This window comes from Beta vulgaris, chromosome 5 (genome assembly GCF_026745355.1).
Source record: "Beta vulgaris subsp. vulgaris cultivar EL10 chromosome 5, EL10.2, whole genome shotgun sequence".
Taxonomy (NCBI): domain Eukaryota; kingdom Viridiplantae; phylum Streptophyta; class Magnoliopsida; order Caryophyllales; family Amaranthaceae; genus Beta; species Beta vulgaris.
The window spans coordinates 66,272,629-66,291,407 of record NC_079206.1 but is presented as its reverse complement, the minus strand read 5'-3'; the positions used below and the strand labels follow the sequence as shown (position 1 = coordinate 66,291,407).

Below are 18,779 nucleotides of genomic sequence, written 5' to 3'. Positions count from 1 at the left end.
TATAGGACATAGAAGCTTCGACAACGAAAAGATCACAAATAACTTCTTGAAATCATCCCCGGATTCATATTTCTTAAACAAATCATCCCAATTTTTTCTACCAATATATACCTTCTTGGGATCAGAAATACCAAGAAACCTATGCCAATCCTTCCTGGCACTTCCAGCCTCTATCTGACTACCTTTCCTCCTAAAGGCGTCATCATCTATAACCTCTACTGCTCTATCTGACACAGGTAACCCCAAAACATCACTAATGGTAAACTTATTAAAAATCAGTTTACCATTCTTTGTTGAAAACATCATTCCAGATGCATTGTAATTTAACAACACCTCCAAATTCAGATTAGGACAAAACTTCTTTATCCTAATATCTAAGAGACTCCCAAACCCAATATCCCTAATGTCTCTTTTTTGCTCATCACTCAAATTACTAACCACTTCATTTAAATGGGAATAGTCTGACAATACTTGTAGATTAATTGACTTTATTTCTTGCTCAGTGAAATTCCTAACAAAAGTGAACAAAAATAACTTTAAAACATAAAAAAAAAAACACAATCATATAATATAAAAGGAGAATAATGAAAAAAACATACGATCTATCAAATGTGTCTTTCTGTTGATCGGGATTAGATCTTGAAAATGAAAACTTGATTGGTGATAAATCAGATTTGCTTTTCTTCTTAGACAAGGATTTATCACATCTGAAAGAAAGAAAGTTTAATCAAACAATAAAACTAACTGAAAAAAAAAGCATCAACTGAAAAAATACAAAGATCATGAAGAATACTAATAACTAAACAACACATCAACTGAAACAATGGCCTAGATTATTTTTAAGGTACTCTATATAGTGCTTCAGTTAGACTTCTTTGTGTTTCAGATAGTCTATATAGTGCTTCAGTTAGACTTGTTTGCATTTCAGCTTATATAGATTGTGCTTCAGTTAGACTAGTTTATTTTTCAGTTAGTCTTTACAGTCCTTCAAAGTAAATTCTTTATTTTTCAGCTAGTCTACATAGTGCTTCAGTTAGACTTGTTTGTTTTTCAGATAGCTATATAGTGCTTCAGTTAGACTTGTTTATTTTTCAGCTAGTCTATATACTGCTTCAGTTAGACTTGTTAATTTTTCAGATAGTCTATATAGTGCTTCAGTTAGACTTGTTTGTTTCTCAGATACTCTCTACAGTCATTCAAAGTAACTTCATTATTGTGCTTCACTTAAACTTGTTGCTTTATCAGCTAGTCCTTATTATTTCATTTAGTATAATTATTTTTCATTTCATTCTATTCCAATTACACTTAAAATTTTCATTGAAAATTTACATTACTTCAGTTACACTTGTTTCTTTTATCAGTTAGTCAATATAGTGCTAAAGATACACTTGTTCGGTTTTCAGCTAGTATATAAAGTGCTTCAGATAGACTTGTTTGGTTTTCAGCTAGTATATAAAGTGCTTCAGATAGACTTGTTCGTTTTTCAGCTAGTATACAAAGTGCTTCAGATAGACTTGTTCTTTTTCAGCTAGTCTATATAGTGCTTCAGATAGACTTGTTTGTTTTTCAGATAGACTTATTTAGTTTTCAGTTAGGCTTATTTAGTTTTCAGTTAGACTTATTTAGATTTTAGTTAGACTTATTTAGTTTTCAGTTAGACTTATTAAGTGTTCAGTTAGAGTCATTTAGTTTTCAGTTGGACTTATGAACTCTTCAGTTAGACTAATTTACGCTTCAGTTAGACTTATTTACTCTTCAGTTAGACTTATTTACTCTTCAGTTAGACCGATTCAGTTAGACTTATTAAGTGTTCAGTTAGACTTATTTACTCTTCAGTTAGACTTATTTTCTCTTCAGTTAGACTTATTTACTCTTCAGTTAGACTGATTCACTAAGACTTATTTAGTTTTCAATTAAACTTATTTAGTTTTTCAGTTAGACTTATTAACTCTTCACTTAGACTTATTTGCTCTTCAGTTAGACTTATTTGCTAAACAAAATCAACTGAAAAAATATAAGAATAAACTGAAACAATACAAGAATCAACTGAACGAATATAAATATCAACTGAAAACAACATCAACTAAAAGAATACAAGTAGCAACTGAAAGAATATTATAATCAACTGAAAGAATATATAAATATCAGCTGAAAAACAACAACAACTGAAAAATCTGTATAAAACAACAAAAACTGAAACACAAACCTAAAAAATGAAATAAATACTCTGATAAACTGAAAACATTCAAAAATAGAAAAAAAAAATACTAAACTACTCTAAGAACTTGAAATCTACCTTGGATCATAATCACCATCTTTCTCTTTCTTCTTCCCAGCAGTAGACACTGCCAAATTTTTCCTGAAGATCCAAGACTCTTCACCTTCTTCGACTTCGGGCTACATTACAATTACAACAACAAAAACGCTCAAATTTTGAAAACAAAAAAAAAATTACAGCAAAAACAAACGAAATTATACCTAGAATCATCATTTCTAATCCTCTTCACCATATTTGCGATGCAAATGTAATGGATTATGAACAAAAAAACACGCTAAGTTTCAACAGCAGAGAAGCAGAGAAGCAGAGGAGCAGAAAAATTCTAGAAATAATCAGTAAATAATATATTCGGTTTTTGAAATGAAGAAGAATCAGTTTTAAAACTAGCGAGAATCAAGCAGAAATCCAAAAAACAGTTTCAAAATCGAAAAAAGATAATGACCTAATAACCGTTATATGTTTTTTCTAAAAATAAACAAACTGCTGATCAACAAAACAAATATGAAAAAAAAAGGAAAGCCCGCGCGTTTTTTTTGGCCAGGCCCGTCCGACGGAAGCTATTGGGTCAGACGGTCTGACCCAATACTTTCACTATATTTTATTATTAAGCTGGTAAAAACTGGAGCATTTTCTTCAAGAAAACGTCTTGGGTAGACCAGGTTGTGTTTGTGCACCCAAACTAAATGTATCACACAAAAACCGACTTCATTAGGAAAAAAAAAACTGACTATATCATACGAAAATTAACTATATCAGGATAATGATTATATTATACAAAAACTGATCGTATTGATTTTCTTACCGAAAAAATGAAACACCGTATAATTATGATTTAATTAATTTTCTTATATCATTAGTTAAAACATAATTTGGAATCAAAACATAACAATATAAATTGAATAACTTATCACCCCAATTTAATAACTCGAACCAAAGTCCAAACCCTACTCAATTGCTTCAATTCCCACGTCTAATATAAGTTGCTACAATGTATTGCTAATTGTTATGAGCCTCATGTAGCTAAAACTAAACATTAACAACATACAAACAAGAAAAAAAATATACATAGCAACAAAGGCAATAAAAAACATCTTATTCCACCCGTTAGATTCTGTCCATGCACACAACAGTGTGCATGCATATAAGTCATGATATAACACAGTGGAAAACCAGCCACTTGCTAAAATTTACAGGAATTAGGTGTAACAAAAGCAAGGCTTCAATGCCATGCAAACTGAAGAATGGCCAAATTGCAAATTTTTTTACCTTAACATATGTTTATGTGTCACTCTTAAATCTCTCTCAATTCTACTATAAAACCACCCTCAAACACATACATTTTCAATTCGCCACTTATTATTGTTTCATTTTCTCTCCTCCAAAACACAAAGGTCTACAAAAATGGCTAAGTCTACAACATTTTTTCTTCTAAACTGTTCATTAGTACTACTAGTGTTGTTCAATGGCTGCATGGGCCAAGGAAGGATCACTAAACAAGGCAACCAGTGCCAATTCGACCGGCTAACCGCCCTCGAACCGACGAACCGGATTCAGGCCGAGGGAGGGCTAACTGAGGTATGGGACACTCAGGACCAGCAGTTCCAATGCTCCGGTGTGTCTGTTGTTAGGCGCACCATTGAGCCTAATGGTCTCCTTTTGCCTTCTTTTACTTCTGGTCCTGAGCTCATTTACATTGAGCAAGGTGAGACATTTTATTAATGAATAGCATATCATTTGCATGCATGCATCATCACATCTTTTTTCCCCCAAATTTGCTAAAAAGAATTGGAAATTGCATAGTGTAGGATTTGATCTCATAACTTCAAGTTTATATGTTAAAATTTTAACCACTAAATCAAGTAATATTTAGTGTTATCATCTCAAAGTATAATATTAATAGCTGAAAATTTTCTTATTCGAGGCATAGTTCGGACCTAATACCTAGTTTTTTATCCTAAGTTGGAGAGATTTAGAGGAAAAATAGAGCTCCATCTTTTCCTTCCTTTTCTTTTCCATCTAATATTACTATCCAAATAAAGTATTAAACAAGATTTCACATGATTATATTTTCCGATTGTAGGGAGGGGAATCAGCGGTTTGATGATCCCTGGATGCCCTGAGTCGTTTGAATCGATGTCACAACAACAATTTGGCGAAGAGCGAATGGAGCGAGGCCAAATGAGGGGTGGTAGCTACCAAGACCAGCACCAGAAGATCAGGCACTTACGACAAGGTGACATTTTCGCCTTGCCGTCCGGAGTTGCTCACTGGGCCTACAATCATGGGGATGAGCCTCTTGTTGCTATTGTGCTCATTGACACCAGCAACCAAGCTAACCAACTTGACAAGGACTATCCCAGGGTAATAATAATAATCACTTCATCCTTCATTCTATGAGCAATTAACCAATATGGCAATATATTTTTCTTATGAATAATTTGTCAAATACATATATATTTACTCTTTTTTGATAAACTAACAATTTTTAGAGTGTTCAAATCTGTATCATTATATGTGTTACTCAATATTATTGGTCTGTATTATAAAGTTACTAATAAGATTGAGTGATACTGGTAATGACACAAATAAGATTAAGTGACACATATAATGATACAAATTAATAAGTGGGATAAATGTGTTAATACAATAGATTTATCAATAAGATTGAGTGGCACCGGTAATGATACAAATAATTGGAGTAATTGGTATGTATTATAAATTTACCAATAAGATTGAGTGACACATGTTACGAATAAATAAGTGAGATAGAAGAATTTTTCATGTTTTCAGGACACTGTCATTTTTTATCATTAATATCTATAATTGCAGAGATTCTACCTTGCTGGTAAACCCCAACAAGAGCACGGGCAACACCAATACAGGGCCGGGGAAAGCCAAAGGGGCGAACGCGGCACCGGAAACGTATTCAGTGGGTTCGACACCAGGACCCTAGCGGAATCCTTCGGAGTTAGTGAGGAGATTGCACAAAGGCTCCAAGCCGAGCAAGATGACAGAGGCAACATCGTCCGAGTTCAAGAGGGTCTGCATGTGATCAAGCCACCAAGCAGGTCATGGGAGGAAAGAGAACAACGCCGTGGCTCAAGGTATAATGGCTTGGAGGAGACCATATGCTCGGCTCGCCTAAGCCAGAACATCGACGACCCGTCGAAAGCCGACATTTACACCCCTGAAGCTGGAAGGCTTACCAGCATTAACAGCTTCAACCTCCCCATCCTTAGCTACCTTCATTTGAGTGCTGAGAAGGGTGTCCTTTACAGGGTAATTTTCTCATTTCTTTCACTTCTTTTCTTAACACCTTAGTACAAAAATTGAACCCTAAGAATAGGAAATAATATAAGATAATCATATCAACATCAATTTTACACTATATATGAATAAGGATTAGATCAAATTAACTTAAGTAAGATTGAGTGGCACAGGTAACTCAAGTAAAATTGAGTAGCACAGTAAGATTAAGTAGCATAGGTAATTGTACAAGTAGGTGGGATAGAATATTTTGTTACCTCTAAAATAAGGAGTTTTATACTGTAGATGAATTTGCAAGCACTTATAATCAACATTCATACAAGGATAGGAGTTAGCTCAAGTGGGTAGAGCGTTCCTCCTTGGCCCCTAAGGTCAGGGGTTCCTACCCCAAATATTTCCTTAGCATGTTATGCATGTCTTACACGCCAATATGTTGGAATTTTTTAATAAAAAAAAAAAATCAACATTCATACAAAGCCTAATTTCTTTTACCCTTTAACATGAAGACTCCTATAAATTTTTTGTTGCCCATGCTATCAACATATATAATTCAAGGAAATAGGCAACATTGCTACAATCGGAATTATTATTACATACACTAGTTAATATAATTCTTCATTATAACATACTAATAAGTATTCCCATATTGATCAATTGCATGTTAATATGTATCTCATGCAGAATGGAATAATGGCACCTCACTACACCCTAAATGCCCACACCATAGTGTACGGTGTCCGAGGGCGAGGACGCATCCAAATTGTGAACTCCCAAGGCAACTCAGTATTCGACGACGAGCTAAGACAAGGCCAATTGGTGGTGGTACCACAGAACTATGCGGTGATTAAGCAAGCCACCGACGAAGGGTTTGAATGGGTCGGCTTCAAGACTTGTTACAATGCCATGATCCAAACACTAGCAGGGCGAACCTCCGCCATTCGTGCCATGCCCGTGGAAGTCATCTCTAACATCTATCAAATCTCTCGCGAGCAGGCTTACCGCCTCAAGTTCAGCCGATCCGAGACCACCCTCTTCCGCTCTGAGGGCCAAGCCTACCAGAGGAGGCTTGATGCTTAAGAAGTGTATCATGTAATGTGAAAGTACGTCTAGGTTTTTTTTAGGATGAAAATAAGTTAAAATAAAGGTACTCCTTTAGAAGGGCCCTTGTTTTGAAGGTGTTTTGTTAAGAGCTTTGGAGTTAAACATGTCAATCAATGTAGAGAGTTTCTCAATCTAACTTTCGGTAAATAAGACCATTTCCATGCATCTAGAGATTCTCTTTTCACCTGCGTTTAACACCTATGTTATCTAATAACACTCATATTTATAGGTAATTCTCAATTAAAACACTTTTAAATTTAACAATTTGAGAACACATCACAAATGTACTCTTGTTGAATTCACAAACATTTTGATGCATTTAAAAGATACAAATATATTAAGGAACCTGATATGTTTTTATTAAAATATATTAAGAAAAACTAACATTTAAAAGATACAAATATAATAATATGGACACTTAAAGTATGATTAAAAGTTGGTTGAGATGGTGATTGTGTCATGTTATAATAGCAAGAAGTCACGAATTCAAATCTTGTTGCAAGCTAATTTTACTTTTGTTAATCGACATAGCTTAAACTATTCACTGTATTCAAAAAGTGGTATGTTCTCTTCTTAATATATGTTGAACTTGAATAGTTGCCTAATTGAGGTTGATGTGGTGGAATGGTGGTATTGCTTCTCATCTGTTATCCCTAAGGTATAGGGATCGAACCTCATAGCTAGGACTCATTTGAGTAATTTTCGATATAACCCCCTCCTCAAGTGAATCCCCTTCATCTTACCAAAAAAAAAAAAGCCTAATTTTATTCTAAATTAGATGGTCTCTTATAAGACCGACTCTTTCTACACATAGGTCACAATTTTTTTGTTTCGATCTATTTCCTTTCTTTAATTCCACATTCTACATCAACATCTTACTTATTTCAGAATAGATGATGCATGGTAGTATTAAATGGTAAAGAACTAAAGCTCCTATAATACACAAAAGTTTAGATATTATAGATTCGTACATGAGACGAGGTTACAATATACTTCCTCCGTTCTTTTATATTACAATAATTACTCTTTTGGGTAGTTTCACATCTATTGCAACAATTTCAATTTTGTTACAAAAACAACTCTAATTGACAATATTACCCTTACTTTATCTTATTAAAATCATCATTAATTACTCACTTTGCCTTGTAAAATTGCTTTTATTTTCTAAAGATGATTTCTCTCCTACTCTAATTAATTAAAGAGTTACTTTTACGCTAAACTACTTATTTGTTCCAAATCCTTAAAAATTGTGTCCAAAAACATTGTTGTAATAGAAAAAGAAAAGAGGTAGTATTAGTTCGACTAAATTTTAAACGGATTGGGGCACCTTTAGTTTTTACTACTTATAACCTTCAATTATGACTGTTTTTTGGGCCAAATTTGGACTTCTCCGGGCCTGATTATATTTTCTCCAGAACCATTTCTAGGAAAGTTTACGTGACTTGTGACATTTTGCATGTGCTTGAAACCATATGTGTTGCCTCAAAAAGCCTCTGAACACCCCATTTGTTCATTTCTCGTGAAACCCAAAATTACCTCGCAATGAACATAAAGGCATCCATATATTCATTCCAAGCCGCATGACTCCTTTCCAATGACCTCCCATGTCCCTAGGAGGCATCTCGTGGTGTTCGGAGCACGGGCCTCGGGAAAGTCCAAAAGCGTGTATATAACCTTCAATTTTCGTTGTTTCTGCGACATTTTCGGACTTTTCTAGGGCTAGTCATATTTTCTCCCGAAACATTCCTAGGAGTACCGATATGACTTGCAATGTTGCGCGTGTGCTTGGCACCATTAGCATTGCCTCAAAAAGACTCTAAACACCCCATTTGTTCATGTCATTTCTCATGAAACTAAAAATAGCCTCCAAAATGAATGTAAAATCATCCATATATTCATTCCAAGCCACGTGACTCCTTTCCAATGACCTCCCATGGTCCTAGAAGGCATCCAGTGGCTTTCGGAGCTCGGGCACGGGGAAAGTCCGAAAGCGTGTATTATAACATTCAATTTTGGTTGTTTTTGTGACATTTTTTTACTTCTCTGGGCCCTGATCATATTTTCTCCCGAAACATTTCTAGAAATGACGACGTGATTTGTAACGTTGCGCTATATTGCCCCAAAAAATCTCTGAACACCCCAGTTGTTAATTTCTCGTGAAATTTAAATTTTCCTCGAAATGAACGTAAATGCATCCACATATAAGTTTCAAGCCACGTGAATCCTTTCCAATGACCTCCCATGGCCCTAGAAGATATCACGTGGCTTTCAGATTTCGGGCCCAGGGAAAGTCCGAAAGAGTGTATTATAACCTTCAATTTTGGCTGTTTTTGGAACATTTTTTTTTTACTTCTCCGGGCCTGGTCATATTTTCTTCTGAAACATTCCTATGAGCTAGTGTCGACGTGACTTATAACATTGCATGTGCGGGTTCTTGGCACCATTTGCATTGTCTCGAAAAGCCTCTGAACACCACATTTGTTAATTTCTCGTGAAACCTAAATTTGCCTAGAAATGAACGTAAAGTCATCCACATATTCGTTCCAAGGCACATGATTCCTTTCCAATGACCTCCTATGTCGCTAGGAGGCATCATGTGGCATTCGTAGCTCGGGCCACGGCAAAGTCCAAAAGCATGTATTATAACCTTCAATTTAGCATGTTTTCGGGATATTTTTGGACTTCTTCGGACTTGGTCATATTTTCTCCCGAAACGTTCATAGGAAAGCCTATGTGACTTGTAACGTTGTGCCGGTGCTTGGAACCATTTGTGTTGTCTCAAAAAACCTTTGAACATCCTATTTATTCGTTACTCGTGAAACCTAAATTGACTTGAAATGAACGTAAAGGCATCCATATATTCGTTCCAAGCCACATGAATACTTTCCAGTGACCTCTCATGTCCCTAAGAGGCATCTCTTGGCATTCGGAGCTCGGGTCCCGAGAAACTCCGAAATCGTGTATTATAACATTTCAATTTTGGTTGTTTTTAGGACATTTTTGGACTTTTTCGAACATGGTCATATTTTTTTCCGAAACATTCCCAAAATTGCTGACGTGACTTGTAATATTGGTCGGGTACTTGGCACCATTTGCATTGTCTCGAAAAGCCTCTGAACACCGCATTTGTTAATTTCTCGTGAAACCTAAATTTCCCTCAAAATGACGTAAAGGCATCCACATATTCGTTCCAAGCCACATGAATCCTTTCCAATGACCTCCTATATCCCAAGGAGGCATCCTGTTGCATATGTAGTTCGGGCCCTCGAAAACTCCGAAAGCGTGTATTCTCCGGGCTTGGTCATATATTCTCCCGAAACGTTCGTAGGAAAGCCGACATTACTTTAAATGTTGTAGGAAAGCCGACATTACTTTAAACGTTCATATATCCCAAGGAGGCATCCTGTTGCATATGTACTTGGCACCATTTAAAAAAGTCTTTGAACACCCCATTTATTCATTTCTCGTGAAATCCAAAATTGTCTCGAAATGAACATAAAGTCATCGACATATTCGTTCCAAGCCACATTACTTCTTTCCAATTACCTCTCATGTCCCTAAGAGGCATCCCGTGGCGTTCGAAGATTAGGCTGTTTTTGGGCTGTTTTTGGAACATTTTTGGACTTCTCCGGGCTTGGTCATATTTTCTGCCCAAAACATTTCTAGGATTACCAACTTGACTTATAACGTTGCTCGGTTGCTTGGCACAATTTGCATTGCCTCGAAAAGCCTCTAAACAACCCATTTGTTCATTTCTCGTGAAACCCAAAATTACCTTGAAGTGAACGTAAAGGCATCCACATATTCGTTCCAAGCCATATGACTCCTTTCCAATGACCTCCGATGTCCCTAGGAGGCATCCCATGGCGTTCGACGTTCGGGTCCCGGGAAAATCCGAAAGCGTGTATTATAACCTTCAATTCTGGCTGTTTTTAGAACATTTTTGGACTTCTCCGGGCCTAGTAATATTTTCTCCCCAAAACATTTTTTCTAGGAGTGCCGACATGACTTGTAGCGTTGCACGGTTGTTTGGCACAATTTGCATTGCCTCGAAAAGCCTCCAAACAACTCATTTGTTCATTTCTCGTAAAACCCAAAATTACCTTGAAATGAACGTAAAAGCATCCACATATTCGTTCCAAGCCATATTACTCCTTTCCAATTACCTCCCATGTCCCTAGGAGGCATCCCGTGGCGTTCGACGTTCGGATCCCGGGAAAATCCGAAAGCGTGTATTATAACCTTCAATTCTAATTGTTTTTAGAACATTTTTGGACTTCTCCGGGCCTAGAATTTTCTCCCCAAAAATTTTTTTCTAGGAGTGCCGACATGACTTGTAGCGTTGCACGGTTGTTTGGCACAATTTGCATTGCCTCGAAAAGCTTCCAAACAACGACTCATTTGTTCATTTCTCGTAAAACCCAAATTTACCTTGAAATGAACGTAAAAGCATCCACATATTCGTTCCAAGCCATATTACTCCTTTCCAATTACCTCCCATGTCCCTAGGAGGCATCCCGTGGCGTTCGAATCTCGGACCCCGGGAAAATCCGAAAGCGTGTATTATAACCTTCTATTTTGACTGTTTTTAGAACATTTTTGGACTTTTCCGGGCCTAGTAACATTTTCTCCCCAAAACATTCCTAGGAGTGCTGACGTGACTTGTAGCGTTGCAAGGTTGTTTGGCACAATTTGCATTGCCTCGAAAAGCCTCTAAACAACCCATTTGTTCATTTCTCGTGAAACCCAATATTACCTTGAAATAAACGTAAAGGCATCCACATATTCGTTCCAAGCCATATGACTCCGTTCCAATGACCACCCATTCTCCTAGGTGTCATCCCGTGGCGTTCGAAGCTCGGGCCTCGAGAAAGTCCAGAAGCGTGCATTATAACCTTCAATTTTGGTTGGTTTTAGGATATTTTTGGACTTCTCCGGGCCTAGCCATATTTTCTCCCGAAAGGTTCCTAGGAAATTCGAAGTGACTCGTAATATTGCGCGGCTGCTTGGCACCATTATGGTTGCCTCGAAAAGCCTTTAAACACCCCATTTGTTCATTTCTCGGGAAACCTAAAATTGCCTCGAAATGAATGTAAAGGCATCCACATATTCGTTCCAAGCCACATGATTCCTTTCCAATGACCTCCTATTCTGCTAGGTCTCATCCTGTGGCGTTCGGAGCTCGGACCTCGAGAAAGTCCGGAAGCGTGTATTATAACCTTCAATTTTGGCTGTTTTGGGACATATTTGGACTTCTCCAGGCCTGACCATATTTTCTCCCGAAACGTTGCTAGGAAAGATGACGTGACTTGTAACATTGCGCGGGTGCTTGGCATCATTTTTGTTACCTCGAAAAGAATCTGAATACCCCCAGTTGTTCATTTCTCGTGAAACCTAAAATTGTCTCGAAATGAACATAAAAGCATCGACATATTGGTTCCAAGCCACATGACTCCTTTCCAATGACCTCCCAGGTCCCTAAGAGGCATCCCGTGGCGTTTGGAGCTCTGGCCTGAGAAAGTACGAAAGCGCGTATTATAACCTTTAATATTGGTTGTTTTTGGGACATTTTTGGACTTTTTCGGACATGGTCATATTTTCTTGAAACGTTCCTAGGAAAACTGTCGTGGCTTGTAACGTTGCGCAGGTATTTCGCACCATTTTCATTGCTTCGAAAAGTCTTTGAACACCGCATTTGTTCATTTCTAGTGAAATGCAAAATATCCTCAAAATGAACGTAAATGCATCCATATATTCGTTGTAAGCCACTTGACTCATTTCCAATGACATCCCATGTCTTTAGAAGGCACCTTGTGCGTCTGGATCTCGGGCCAAGGAAAAGTACGAAAGCGTGAATTATAACCTTCAATTTTGGCTGTTTTTGAGATATTTTTGGACTTCTCCGGACCTTATCTGTTGCTATTATGAACCAAGAATAACTCCATTAAAAGTTTAATTTGTGATGGTGGAACTGTCATGTCCATTTATATAATTCTAGGAGGAAAAGTACTCTTATGAGTATTATGGAAGATGACGGCGACGGTGGTGGTGGTTGGTCATGTGAAGAAGAAGGGCAAGGGGAATTGAGGGAATGTGGAAAAGTGAGAAAAAAATGAAAAATTTAAGAATACAGTATTTTTTATACATATTTAGGACGTTATTAGAAAATTATATGGCGTCATTTATAAATTCGAAAAAGGAAACATGACTTATATTATGGGACCAAGAAAGTATAATATGTGTCATATGTTATACAACATATTATTGTATTAAACAATATTATGTTTACTTAAAAAAAAACTAAATTACTTCCATTATTTACAAAAATTTGAAAAGTTATATGTTGGAACCAGATTAAAATAAGAAACTCTTCCTTTAACTTTTTCATTAAAATAAAGCAGAACATGAGTAAGAAAAGACTAGAAGAGCTAGTGGATGAGACATATTTATTCACTCAGATTTGAAATAAACCAATCACTGTACAGTCAACAGTGTACAGATAAAAGTGAGAAAACCTCCTTTTCATATTTGTTCAAAGTTCAAACTTTTTATACTACACATTTCTTAAGAGATAGAGAGAAAGAGCTTTGTGAAAAGACATGGTGAAGGTTGTTCAATTACTGAGTCAACTCGTTCTCCTGTTGATGCTATGCTGCTGCTTATTTCCATCTTCTTCAATGGCTGCTAGGCCTTCTTTCCTCTTCATTAGACACAGAGGACGATGCACTCCCCAGTAAGCTTTATCTTTTTCTCTTATCTACATTTCAAATTTTATAGAAATGCTCTAATTTGATGATATTGAGTCAACTCGGATGGATTCGCTCTAGTTATTTTTTTTTTGTAATGGTGGTTTTAGTGAAAAGTCCGGAAGTAAACTCATCATACACCTAGCTGTACTATGTCGATACTATTTTTGTTCATTTTGGACCTCTTCATGTACATTTTGCGTGTCAATTATTATGTTACTGTTCGAGGGGCCAATAAACTAATTCTTGTGGATGTCTATTTGTGGCGCTGTTTATGTACATTGTATACTCAACACTATTTTTGTTCATTTTGAAGCTCTTCATGTAAATTTTTCGTGTCGATTTTTATGTTACTGTTCGAGGGCCAATAAACTAATTCTTGTGGATGTCTATTTGTCGCGTTGTTCACCTATATGCAATTTTTGTAAGGATTTCAAATTAGTAATGAGAAAAAAAAAACTTTGTACCATACTCTAGATATACATGAATGTATGATAAAAGTTGTTTAAATTCGCTACTTCCTTGCGAATTTTAGCAGTTTCTACTTTCGACTCGAATTGTTTTGCATTGAGTCAATCCACCAACTCGGTTCCCTACCTTCAATCACCCCGAGTTGATGTGAGTTGACTCAACTAGGAAAAATTTATGCCGAGTCAACTCGTTAACTCGTTTCTTTTGTGGGGCTCCAGGTATTGGGGAAGTAGGAGGGAAGAATGGCCAAACATGGTCCCACAAAGATCAACGGTGTCAAAGGTATTTGGATCAAGAGCAATTGAACGGTTCAGATTTGATCTGACTTTATTGGAAGCAGCAACACGAAACGACGACGTTGAGAATGTGTATATAAGATTGTTGAAGCAATCAAGTGCTGCCTTGCTGAACTCCTATGCAAGAGTGGGCTACCCTTACAAGGCCTGGGAGGTCAAGACTCTTCTTTTAAAGGGCTTAATCTCTGAGACGGACGCGGCCCAACTAGCCCAAATTCTTAAGAAGGCTAATGAAGCTTGTAATTAAAACTCTATTTGCGCGCAATTAGTCTTTAATTGTAATAGTACTACTAGTACGTAGCTAGTATTACCTCCGTCTCAAAAAGATTGTCTAATATGGACGTTGTGACTAACGTAGTCACAACGGTCAATATTAGTTAGAAAGTTTGGGGATTAATTTTTGGAGTGACACCTCTTAAGTCTTAATATGTAGACTCTACCTCAACATGAAGTGAGTTTCATGTTTTAAGGTTAGTCAATGAAGTGATTTAGGAATCAAAAGGTTTACTAGTAGAACGAGTTTCTCTTGTATATGTGGAATTTTATGCCAATCATTATGTTGACTAATTTCGAGTATTTCACCACTTAAAATTGGAAGTGATATCTAAGATCCCATGAAGCTTGCATATTGACTTGTATTGGATATTAGTTAAAATGATCACTTGATCATACGATTCATTTGAAATTGCAATCTTTTTCTCGATTCTTTTTTGGTCACAAATTGTTTCTGTTCATATGATCCTTTTATGTTTGGTCAAAAGTTGTTTGTTGTTCATACGAACCATACCATATGGTGCGTACTCTTCATTCTTTGGTTTCGTACAAACAATTTGTTGATTAGGGCTCGTTCGGTATTATTGTGGTTTTCTGTTTTTTAGTTTTTTGATTTTCAAAGTCATATGATATATGTCCTATAATGAATAAAGAATTATTCAAATTTATTGAAAACATGATAATTTTGAAAACTGACAACTGAAAAATAAAAAGCACTTTATCTGGTTTACAATTTTTGGTTTTTAGTTTTCAGAAAAACTGAAAACAAAAAACAATAACAAATAGATTCTTAACCTTTTGTTGTTTGGCCTTTTTTAAAGTAAATTCTAATTAAGATTAACCAAAGTATGTAATTGAAGTTATTGGATACTTTTGCCAAAAAAAAAAAATTACTCCTAGTTTGGATAAGTTTATCATTTATAAGATACATTAAGAATAACAACAACAAAAAAAAAAATGATGAAACTAAAACCAAAATTTATTAACATTGAAAGTGAGAAACCTCATTTTTATTAGTACAAACCTTATTCTAAAGCAAGTCATTGCCATTACATCTAAAGCAAAGTAGCCTCTTTTCACATAACAAAAGAAGCTCTCTCTTTCTCTCTACTCCTCCATCTCTTTTCTAAGTACAAACATAAAGCGAAAGGTAGCGTCATCACCAAAAGTAGCATTAACAAAAGATAGTAGTACACTAAAACACTTTCCTTGTTTAAAACCTGGTGCTCCTTCCACCTCTTCCAGAAGGGAGGAAGAAAGTTTGGTGCTCCCTGTTGTACTTAAGCTCTTGAGCTTCCGACGGCGAAATTTGGTAGGCGTTCGTTAAAACTTGGACTGGCATTGCCCTGAAAACTGAGGTATATCCTACCATAGGACTCTTCATGGGGCTGCTGGTTGTCTTAAAGGACACATACTCAAACCCTTGGTTTCCTGCTCTAGCTGTTGCTGCAAAGTATTGTGGGATCACAAACATTTCGCCTTCCCTTACTCTGTCATCCATGATGGTTTGGCCTTGGTGTCCGACTACTTGGATGTGTGCCTCGCCGCGAGTTACGTAGATGATGCTGTGGCTGTTGATTGCCCAGTGTGGAGAGTAGAGTGTGTTCTGCAACCCAAGGGAAACCAAATTAAGCAACTATATCTTCTAATTATAAGTAGTGTTGGACTACTACAACACAAGAAATCTATCTGAAAAATAACAAAGGAACTAAATATCTTCTGTCCCACTTATTTGTATCATTAAATGTGTCACGAAATATCTTATTGTCGATATTTGTTTCATTAAGTGTGCTACAAAATAACAAGTGACACATATAATGATACGAAAAAGTGAAACAGAAAATTCAAAATGACAAGTGACACATATAATGATACAAAAAAGTGAGACAGAAAATTCAAAATGACGAGTGACACATATAATGATACAAAAATGTGAGACAGAAAATTCAAAATAACGAGTGACACATATAATGATACAAAAATGTGAGACAGAAAATTCAAAATGACGAGTGACACATATAATGATAAAAAAAAGTGAGACAAGAAAATTTAGACGGTAATAAGTTTACCGGGAACATGTTTCCTTTCTCCACACTCATGTCCAAGTATCTAAGGATTGGGAGCTTGTGCTCATTGACAATGTTGAGCCTTCCACCGTGGCGGGAGAAAACGTCGGCCTCCCTACGGTTGTCAAGGCTATGGCGCAACCTCATGGTGCAAATAGTCTCCTCCAATCCATTGATATCGAGTCCCATATACTTCCTTCTCCTTTCATACTCGTACTCTTGTTCGCCTTCGGGTGCAAGGATTCTCATCTCTCCCTTCTCCACTCTTACAATCAAACCTCGGTTCTCAGGTTGCTGCACTCTCCTAATCAACTCCTCTGGCACATCAAATGCCTCGGCCAAGAGCTCGGAGTCGAAGGCGCTGAGGATGTTGTTGAATTGCCGTTGGCCGTGCCTGTCTCCTAGACGTCTAATGCCTCTTTGTCCTGAATTCTCTGATGCACCTGCTAAGTAGAATGCCTGCATAATACAACAAAATAGTATTGCAAATTATAGGTAAATTTTTACTATTAATTGTTCTACTTCTTTCTTGCCTCCTTGATGTATATAAGTAGTAACATTAACATATATATGCATACCCTGAAACTTTGGTCAAGTTGGTTGGCTGGGTTGTTGAGATCAGCAACATGGACAGCAACAACCTCTTCGTTACCGTCATTGTAGCACCAGTGAACAGCACCGGGAGGGATGGCCAAGATATCGCCGCGCCTGAAGCGGTGAACCTTCTGGTGGAGGTCTTTGCTGTGGCTAAATCCTCTCTCTTCTTCCCCTCGATATCCTTCTTGTCTTCCACCTGATGAGTGGTATGTTTCTGGGCATCCTGGGTAGGTCACTCCCAATATCCCTTCACCTGCATTTATAATAAGAACACCCCCATGCATGTCTTAGTTTACCCCCTTTTTTGGTGAGTGGTAATCAAATTTTAGCTAAGTTCTAAAAGAATGGCCTTAAATATAAGTATTATTATTAATAATTAAGGTGATGCTAAACTTTAGGGAAAATTGTAACATATTTCTAAATAAGCATATGTTCTTTTTGAAATAAAAAAAGTGAAGTGGGTTGAACTGATTGCAACAACACTGAGCTAAACGTATTGTAATTGAACTAAATTAAAATGAATTAAATTATAATTAATAGAAAATAGTTGAAGTTAAACCGAACTCAATTAAACTGATTACAATTAAACTAAATTAAATTGATAACAACTAAACTGAATTGTACTAAAAATAAACTAAGGAGAACAGGCCTAAATGCAACAATATGACTTTTATGCACAACTTTAATTATTAATATCTCTAATTATATATTTATAAAGTTATAAAAAGTTGATTTAACGAAAATATAAATTAAAACAAATCCAACTATCATTTTATAGGATCGTTTTTACTTTTATATATTACTAAAAAAATATTGTCAAAATGAAATGTGTGAATAGACAGAAGTATATGTTTTCATATATGAATGTAGCATATAGTTATAAAACTACAACAAATACAAATTATTAGTCTGATGTTCGGATCAATATGTTACTACTATTATCAAACTAAACAACAACCATGCATGAATGTAACAAGCATGCATTATTAATCTAGACAAATTACTTTTCAACAAAACAAAACAAAAAACAAGCATGTACGTATATGTAGAGTGTAGACATTATATTATACCTCGTTCGATGTAAACAAGCACAGGGAAAGGAGAAAAGTTAGGCAAAGCAAGAGAATTCTGTTGAACAGTAACTCTCATTGCATGAACACCAGTGCATTGGTATTGCTCTTCATTTTCATCCCACAATTCAATCAATCCTCCTTCAAATTCAAACCTTTGATTCGGCTCGTTCGACGACAGCCGGCTAAGGCGGCATTGCTGAGCTTGGTAGCTCAGCCTCTTGTGCGACGAGAATTGCCCCAAGGTAGAAGACACCATGAGGCAAAGAAACAGTGCTACAAGTATCTTGGTACCACCCATTATTGTTAAACACACTTAGAAAAATAATTGTAAGTAAGAAGAGAAGTTAGGAGATGTGAGATGATTATGTTTTTTGACAATTTTTGAGGTGTGTTAGAGTTGGTTTTTATATGCATAAACAACGGTTCATGGTTGCCACATATCAAGTTTGGTATGCAGAGAATTTGTAGTTGTGTTAGTAAGGTGGTAGCTCAACGTGGGAGACGCATGCATGCATGCATGAGAATTTTGTTGGTGTTAAAGAGGTGTCGAAATTATTCTGTTTTATATCGTACAGTTGGCTTAAAGTTTGGTGCTTGTATAGGCCTAACAA

General features: G+C 36.3%; 3 protein-coding genes and 1 long non-coding RNA gene across 4 annotated transcripts; 2 read left to right on the top strand and 2 right to left on the bottom strand.

Moving 5' to 3' along the window:
- Positions 1–273: 273 nt before the first annotated feature.
- On the bottom strand, positions 274–759 carry LOC130591560 (uncharacterized). The gene is made up of 2 exons (XR_008969339.1): positions 600–759; positions 274–511 (listed from the first exon to the last, which is right to left on the bottom strand). It is a non-coding gene; the product is annotated as an uncharacterized LOC130591560 (long non-coding RNA).
- Positions 760–3,609: 2,850 nt separating this feature from the next.
- On the top strand, positions 3,610–6,811 carry LOC104894708 (11S globulin seed storage protein Jug r 4). The gene is made up of 4 exons (XM_010681000.2): positions 3,610–3,980; positions 4,359–4,639; positions 5,108–5,557; positions 6,227–6,811. Exons 1-4 carry the CDS (start codon positions 3,680–3,682, stop codon positions 6,620–6,622), a joined length of 1,428 nt encoding a protein of 475 aa, XP_010679302.1. The 5' UTR covers positions 3,610–3,679; the 3' UTR covers positions 6,623–6,811.
- A 6,288-nt stretch (positions 6,812–13,099) lies between these two features.
- LOC104894707 (hypothetical protein) lies at positions 13,100–14,862 on the top strand. Its single transcript, XM_010680999.4, has 2 exons — positions 13,100–13,379; positions 14,082–14,862. Exons 1-2 carry the CDS (start codon positions 13,246–13,248, stop codon positions 14,404–14,406), a joined length of 459 nt encoding a protein of 152 aa, XP_010679301.1. The 5' UTR covers positions 13,100–13,245; the 3' UTR covers positions 14,407–14,862.
- A 531-nt stretch (positions 14,863–15,393) lies between these two features.
- Positions 15,394–18,557, bottom strand: LOC104894706 (11S globulin seed storage protein 2). The gene is made up of 4 exons (XM_010680997.2): positions 18,166–18,557; positions 17,077–17,348; positions 16,502–16,957; positions 15,394–16,038 (listed from the first exon to the last, which is right to left on the bottom strand). The coding sequence occupies exons 1-4, from the start codon at positions 18,464–18,466 to the stop codon at positions 15,646–15,648; spliced, it is 1,422 nt and encodes a 473-aa protein (XP_010679299.1). The 5' UTR covers positions 18,467–18,557; the 3' UTR covers positions 15,394–15,645.
- Between the last annotated feature and the right edge of the window lie 222 nt (positions 18,558–18,779).